Below are 7,503 nucleotides of genomic sequence, written 5' to 3'. Positions count from 1 at the left end.
CAAGACTTATCAGAATAGGAACTTTTTTTTTTGAGAGTTGGTTTGCCTTGATCATTGAAGGTAACTGTAGGGCGAATGAAATAGTCCACTGCGTTAAATTTCAACAGTGTACGCCCCAGGGAAAGTGGTCGTTGCTCAGGTACACGGAGCCGTACCTGGGGAAATCCTTCCAGCACGTTGCTCGTAAATTGTTATGACCAGTAGGGGTCACTATAGAGGCAGGCTTGAATCCCGAGAGGCAAGGGAGCAAAGTAACCGGACTAGTTTGTAAGCTTTCCAGGAAGGAATGCAGTTTCAAGAGAATAATTTGTATCTATTTCGAATTGTTTTGGTACGACGAAAAGCTAATCGACGACGACTTGACGGCCGAACGCTTCACAAAATGTGACGCAAAGACGTTCGCTTCAAGGAATATTGGATCTTCTGCGCGGCCGTAGATCCGCCCAGTGCGCCTGCGCATAAGAGTAGCGGCGTTGAGTCAGGCCGGCAGTGGAGGAAATTGCGGTAGCGACCCTCAAGGCTCGCCATGAAGACCCGCTTTAGCACCGTTGACCTCCGTGCGGTTCTTGCGGAGCTAAATGCCAGGTACCGTACGACGGGTGACCAAGCTTGTGCGGGGGTTGCAGGAGGCAGGGGCCATGGCCCCACCGCAGAAATAAGGACGGCCTTGTGTTTCCCCCCCCCCCCTTTGCTGTTCTCCTGTAGACCTGGCTAGGCCTGAGTGGGCGAACGCGTGACATCTTTCCGTGGCCCTGAGGATACCGGGGGGACCCCGGTGGCCGCGTGCTCCACCCCCCGGCTCTCGTGGGCTGCTCGTCTCTCCAGGTCTTGCGTCCTACTTTGGCAAGGCTCTCGGCTTGCCGGCCTGAGTCGCCCGGGTCTGGCAGGAAACGTTTACTAAAAGAAGTCAGGTAGACGCCAGGACACCAGAGTAAGTCATTAGTTCCAGAGGTTTCCAGACCAGAGGCTTGGTTTAGTAGACTCTCCTCCTCACCTCAAAGAGTTTTAGCTGGAGGTAACAGATTCGGCCGGAGATCTGCATTCTAGTTCTGTGTTTATTAATATTATTCAGCTGTGTGAGCTTTGTCATATTTCTCAAGGCTTCGTTTACATTTTTTCTTCTGTAATTAATTGAGTTAGATTTTACTGTATCTCCTAATATATGTATTGGATCACTTAAACTCAAAGCATTGTATGGTGTTCCTGACGCTGATCTACCACTTTTTTTCTTAAACAGTTACATTCGAGGTTTGGGCAGAAGGTTGATGGCCTTCAGCCTCTGCACTCTGGTTTACTCCCTATCTTTCAAGATTTCCTCTTTGGCAGGCTCTGCTTCCGCCTACTGCTTTAAATTGTGGGAAGTTTTATGTTTCAAACGGCAGTATGATTTGTTACATGTTTCCTTTCTCTTTGCAGCTTGCTAGGAATGAGAGTAAACAATGTTTACGATGTGGATAATAAAACGTATCTTATTCGTCTTCAAAAGTAAGAGCATTTTATAGGCTTGTTTTATCTTTTGTAATTAATTTTTTTTTAAAAAAAGCAACCTACCGTTAGTGCTGGTAGGACCCTAAAGAAATTTTGACTTTTTTCTTCTACAGACCAGACTTTAAAGCTACACTTTTACTCGAATCTGGCATACGAATTCATACAACAGAATTTGAGTGGCCTAAGAATATGATGCCGTCTAGTTTTGCCATGAAGGTAAACTTTATTATACTTGAAGCTAAATGTTAAGGCCCTGAGAGTGGTCACTAACAATTGAAGTTATAAACTGGTTTTTCTTCGTTGATATAAATAAAACAGATAAATACAGAGTAGTTGAGACATACGGGATGAATAAAGGAGATGTTTATTAACTTCTCCCTTTTACCCATCACACCACTTTGTGTTCCAGATCTTTCCTTCCCAAAGTTACCATTCTAATTCAAGCTTTTATAGAGCTGGACATTATAGTCTTTTAACTCTATGCTTCTATCAAAAAAATTTTGTTTCAGACCAACACTGATTTTTCTAAAGCAGCATTTTGATTAGTTATCCCACCTTTTACATTCTGATATCTGAGTCGATATCCTACACCCCAGCATTCTTTGCTTTCTGTTTTCTGCCCTCCTTCTCCTTCCCTAGCCTTGTCTTCCACAGATCACTTATCAGCTGCCAATATGTATTTTGTTGGAATACTCAGTGACATTAGTATGCTACCAGCCATATCTTTTTACTTTTCACTTCTCTCTGTTTGTTTTTACTGTTAAAACTGAGATCCTGCATCTGTGAATGTATTACCCATTTGCTTATTGACGTAACAGGTATGCTGAGAGCTCATGGTACAGAGGAAAGACGTTAGAATCAGATATACATAACTTTGAATTAATGGTTTTGCTGCTGAATAATTTTATAACTTGGAAATTTTACTTAACCTCTTGGAGCTTGTTTCTTTAAATGTAAAATATAGATAATGCCTCTTACGGGGTTATTGGTGAGGATTGAAGTTAAATGTAAAGCACCTAACACAATGCCTGACACATAATAGGGCTCCATATGTATTAATTTCCTTCTTCCTCTCCTCCTCACTTTCCTTCAGAAATTTATTTGTTTTGGCATTGTGTTATTTCATTAGAGGCTTTACAGAGAAGATCCTTATCCCCAGCAACTTAGAATCTGTTTTGGATTACACGTTAGGTAAGTGTTTCCCAAATCACAAGGCCTGTCACAAAATTATCAAATTCTTAAAAGTTTCATTTACTTAATAGTAACCCAAGATGTTTCTTTTGGAAATTGTCCTTAATAATAATGACACTTTATATTTGTATAGCACTCTTCAAGGAATAATACTTCATTTGAGTTGTTTAGCAACTCAGTGGATATGAAGAACAAATATCATTTCAGTTTTACAGATGATATAACAGATAATAAGCTATGTGCTTTTGGGGTTGTGTAAACATCCCCAAATAAGGCTATATCAGTAGGAGATCAGACACTCAAAAAAAAAAAAAAACTTTTATGAGTTAGGTATACGTGTCAATCTAAATATGTATACAAATTCCCTCCAGTGGAGTAGACAACATTAAGCACTTTATAAATAACTAAGAGCTGTTACTGTTGTATGTCAGGCAGGATCATGTTTAGTATGTGGTAAATCAGTGACTTTTCCTAATTCTCACGTTTGGGGATGCCAGATATAGCTTTATGGCACTGACAGAAGCTTGTTTTCACCAAGATGCTAGTAGAGAAATAAAAAACAAGTTTTACATATGTATTAGATGTCTGTCTATACTCATGATAATTTTCCCTTTTTTACCATTCCATGGTGTGGACTACTGTTCCATTCAAAGATGCCTTTTATCTTCATTTTAACTTTATTTTTCTCATAAAAATATTACTGGGGAAATTGATTATGATTTTCACCTGGGGATTTAAAGATAGCCCTTAATGTAGGTCACTGTTTAAATCAAAATTAATGTAGGCCACTTCTAAATGAAAACTGTTAAATTTAGGAGGGGGAGATTATTTATTCTGTGAAGGTTGAAAAGTCTCATATCTGCCTGAATATAATGTGAGTATAAAATTCTGCCTAATGAGAATTTTAGTCAGTTTGAACTGTAGCTCTGGAGAACTCTTCTTAGTTATGAAAGAATTGGTGTTGATTTGAAGAATGACCCTGCATATTTCTTCTTCTTTTTTTCTTTTTTTTAAGAGGGTTTTAGATGAACTTATCTGTAAAATTTGTCTTAGAGTTGAGTCTTGAGGAAAAGAAAGCATCCTTTCTTTCTGGTCTTGACTAAGAGGTCTTTCAAATTCAAAAATGAGAAGCAATTGTTAAAAATTTTTTAAGGAACCACAGACTAGTTTTGTTTTTGGTTGATGTCATACTTAAATATTTATACTAAAGGGTAGTATGGGTTTCCCTCATAGCTCAGTTGGTAAAGAATCTGTCTGCAATGCAGAAGACTCAGGTTCAATTCCTGGTTTGGGAAGACCCCCTGGAGAAGGAAATGGCAACCCACTCCAGTATTCTTGCCTGAAGAATCCCATGGACAGAGGAGCCGGGGAGCTACCGTCCATGGGGTCGCAAGAGTCGGACACGACTGAGTGACTTTCACTTCGAAGGGTAGTACGTGTAATATAAAACAGTAGGTATTTACTAAGTAAGTTGCCTTTGGGTTTAACATGTTCATTTTATTTTAATTGCTGATAAGAACAAGAACCTTATGACTTGGGATAGAAATGGGATTTGATAAAAGATAGGAGTTGCTGTGTTTGGAGCTAAGTTGTTCAAAAACTTGGAGATAGTACCAGAAAAATTCTGTTTGGGCTTTATTAATAAAGTTTGTGAGAATAGGTTATTGGTTGTAAGTTGGAGGACTGATTTATAGAATTCCAGTAAGCTCATGGTTCAGAATTTGTATTTGAACTGAAATATTAGTGGAAATCACTAATTAATCTTGGACACAAACACACAAAAGGAAATTTGGGATATTTAAAAAATTGGAGTAGAAAGAGGCTTTAAAAAAAGGTTATGGTTTTGTGTGTGGTATCAGAACAAGAACAGGAATTTATTTAGCAGTGAGATAAAGCAACAAAGTAAATTTCATTATCTGTTATTGTCTACTTAAAAATTGAATATGAAATACTGTTTCAGAGTTAGTAGTCAGAGTGGTCTGAAATAAAACATATTATGATTATCATTCTGTAAGTTTTGATTTTAAGACTATACTGTTTTATCTACTAGTCTTAAGATATCATTCCTAATGGAAGTTAGAAGGAGAAACTTACTTATAAACCAATACCGAATGATTAGAAATTCACTTTTACTATTTAAGTGCCTTTTTCTTCTCTTTCTTGCTAGTGCCGAAAACATTTGAAGAGTCGGAGATTAGTCAGTGCAAAACAGCTTGGTGTGGATAGAATTGTAGATTTTCAGTTTGGAAGTGACGAAGCTGCTTATCACTTAATCATTGAGCTCTATGACAGGGTAAGTTAAATTTGGGGGTGGGTTGAGGAGAATTCACTGTGTTTTTGATTATTCATGTAATAGTGCTATCAGACATGAGCAGGAAACATTTTTTTCTTGTGAAAGGCCATTGATACACTAGGATAATGTAGTACAATGCAAGTAAATTGTAATCTTCCATTAAACTTCATTTTATCTGGAGGCTAGAATTTAGGCAGATCTTAGCCATTTAAAATAGTGTTTGAGGGACTTCCTTAGTGGTCTAGTGGTTAAGACTGTGCTTCCACTGGGGACTAAGATCCCATATGCCATGTGCGCAGCCAGAAAAACAAAAAATAATAGCATTTAAATGTGATAGATGAATATCTGAGAATTGAAGATATTATCTGGTACTTTAAATTTCAGGACTAATGTGATAGAGCCAGCAAATTGTGAAATAGTTTTGTCATAAACAGCATTTGAGACTCAGGGACATTGCCACGTTTTCAGTGTCATCAGTTATAAGAGGAAGACTGCTGATGGCCTCACCATTCTTCTTGCCTCTTAATCCTTCCCTTGGTTACCTGTTCTATCTTGGAAATGTTTTTTTCATGAGCTATCAACAGCAAAATAAATTGCATTTGCATGAAAAATTTAAGTATAAAAAATGAGACCATAGAAGTGCTAGGTGAAAATATGGATTAAGATGGATGAATTTGGGATGAAAAAGACTTAAGCTTAACAGTGAAAATAATAAATATGACTACTTAACCTACCAGTAAGATAGTTTAAAAACTGAGTAAAGCAGAAAAGACCATGAACTACATATGAAGTGAAAAACTGGGAGAAGTATTTTTAACTCGTATGATAACTAAAGTGTTCATAACCCTCAATATGTAGTTTTCACAAACCATTCAAGTGGAAAAAAATGGGTAAAGTACTTGTTTACACAATTCAGAAAAGAATAATACAAATGGCTTATGAAAGCATGAAAACATGTATAAATTCACAAATTACTGAGAGATAAAAATGAGATATTTTTCTTTCTCCTCTTATTCTTTTATTTCTTGGTCAACATATAAATGATTGGAATGTTTGATGACAACCAATATTATCAAGAATGTACAGGGAGTTGCCTAGTGGTTAGGACTCTGAGCTTTCACTGCCATGGCCCAGGTTTAATCCATGGCCAAAAAAAAAAGATGAATTGAAAAAAAAAAGTTGTACAGGAACAAGGGCAGATTAGAACATTATTTTCTAGGATTATTTGATAGATTTATAACATGATTTTTAAAGTTTATGTGCCTAAACCTTTGACCCAGGAATTCCACTTCTAGGAATTTATTATAAGCGTTTGAGGCAAGTGCTCGGAAAGGACCATATCAAGGATATTCTTATAGTGTTTATAATAGTTAAACTTGGGAAGAACCTGAATGTCTTTGTTTTTTTGCTTTTTCTCCTATTCTTTGTGATTATCATCTCCTAAATGGTCCCATTTATTTCTTGCATGAGTCATTTGGACTGGACTTACTATAGCTCTTTGGGGGAAATTGGTCCCTATTTGTTCCTTATAAGTGAGATACAAGAGAATTTTTGTCTTCTTTCTAGACTCCAAGCAACTCCAGTGTTCAAAGCTAAATTTCTTTGAATAAGAAATTAGTTAAGTAATTAAGGGAGACCCAAATAATAGAATACTGTGTAATTTTTAAAAATAATATTGAGACTTTTTTTCTTATGAATGTTTCCACAAGATGCTTTTAAGAATTTTGAGATTTTTGTTAGATAAATGTGCACTTTAGTGAATCATCACAAGTGAACTTACCTGTGTTAGTTATTGACCTGAATGTAGGGCAGGGACAGTAAAAGACCAGCTGCTGATCCCTGCACTTTCTTTTAACTGTCTGTGCACTTCTCTTTGCCAGTGATTCCTTTCCCCTTCTGCCCCCTCCCCCGCTGCAGGCAAGAGCAGCTACAGCTGTAGCCCTCCTGGAATTGATTTTTGTATGTGGTCTCAGGTAGTGGTCCGTTTTTTAAAATTTGTATGATAACTTTTTAAAAACTTCTGTTTTGAAATGATCATAGATTCACAGGAAGTTGCAAAGATAAAACAGAGAGGTCTGGTGTAACTTTGACCCAGTTTCCCTTGCCTGTAGCCTCTTTTTGTAAAGGCTGTGAGTTTAAGAATAGCTTTTACATTTTGAAAGAGCTCTTTAAAATGAAAGAAGAATATGCAACAGAAATCATATTGGCCCACAAACCCTCAAATATTTATCATCTTGCCTTTTATGGGAAAAGTTTGCTTACACCTGCTCTTAAATAATAGACTTATATGTCTGAGCTAATATTGGACAGATAACCAGACTGTATCAGGGATGTCAAGTTAGAGTTTTTAAGACTCTTTTTAGTCTAGAAGATGTTTTCATGAAAATAGTGTTAACCTATGATCTAGGACAACTAGAATTGATTACACAGGACTGAATAAATTGGAGAGAATCTGATTGTGGTTATTTTTTTCAGAATATCATTGATTTTATTTTTGTGATAGTTACATGATAAAGCTCTTTACCTTTCTC

At 36.9% G+C, this 7,503-nt stretch overlaps 1 protein-coding gene across 11 annotated transcripts in view; it reads left to right on the top strand.

The window, feature by feature from the left end:
- Positions 1-475: 475 nt before the first annotated feature.
- NEMF (nuclear export mediator factor) overlaps positions 476-7,503 on the top strand; it is a 54,776-nt gene continuing 47,748 nt past the window's right edge. For 5 of the 11 annotated variants that reach the window (XM_081511233.1, XM_081511232.1, XM_081511237.1 and 2 more), the window contains exons 1-4: positions 476-585; positions 1,417-1,485; positions 1,602-1,704; positions 4,847-4,972. In XM_081511233.1, coding sequence (XP_081367359.1) covers positions 527-585; positions 1,417-1,485; positions 1,602-1,704; positions 4,847-4,972 — 357 coding nt within the window. In that variant the 5' untranslated portion in view covers positions 476-526. Of the gene's footprint in view, positions 586-705; positions 932-1,416; positions 1,486-1,601; positions 1,705-4,846; positions 4,973-7,503 lie in introns of all 11 variants that reach the window. The other 6 variants (XM_081511241.1, XM_081511240.1, XM_081511239.1 and 3 more) reach the window with 2 other exon arrangements.

The sequence above is a fragment of the Giraffa tippelskirchi genome, chromosome 7, assembly GCF_054371585.1.
Source record: "Giraffa tippelskirchi isolate mGirTip1 chromosome 7, T2T-mGirTip1v1.2.pri, whole genome shotgun sequence".
Taxonomy (NCBI): Eukaryota; Metazoa; Chordata; class Mammalia; order Artiodactyla; family Giraffidae; genus Giraffa; species Giraffa tippelskirchi.
This window is presented reverse-complemented; position numbering and strand designations above follow the sequence as displayed.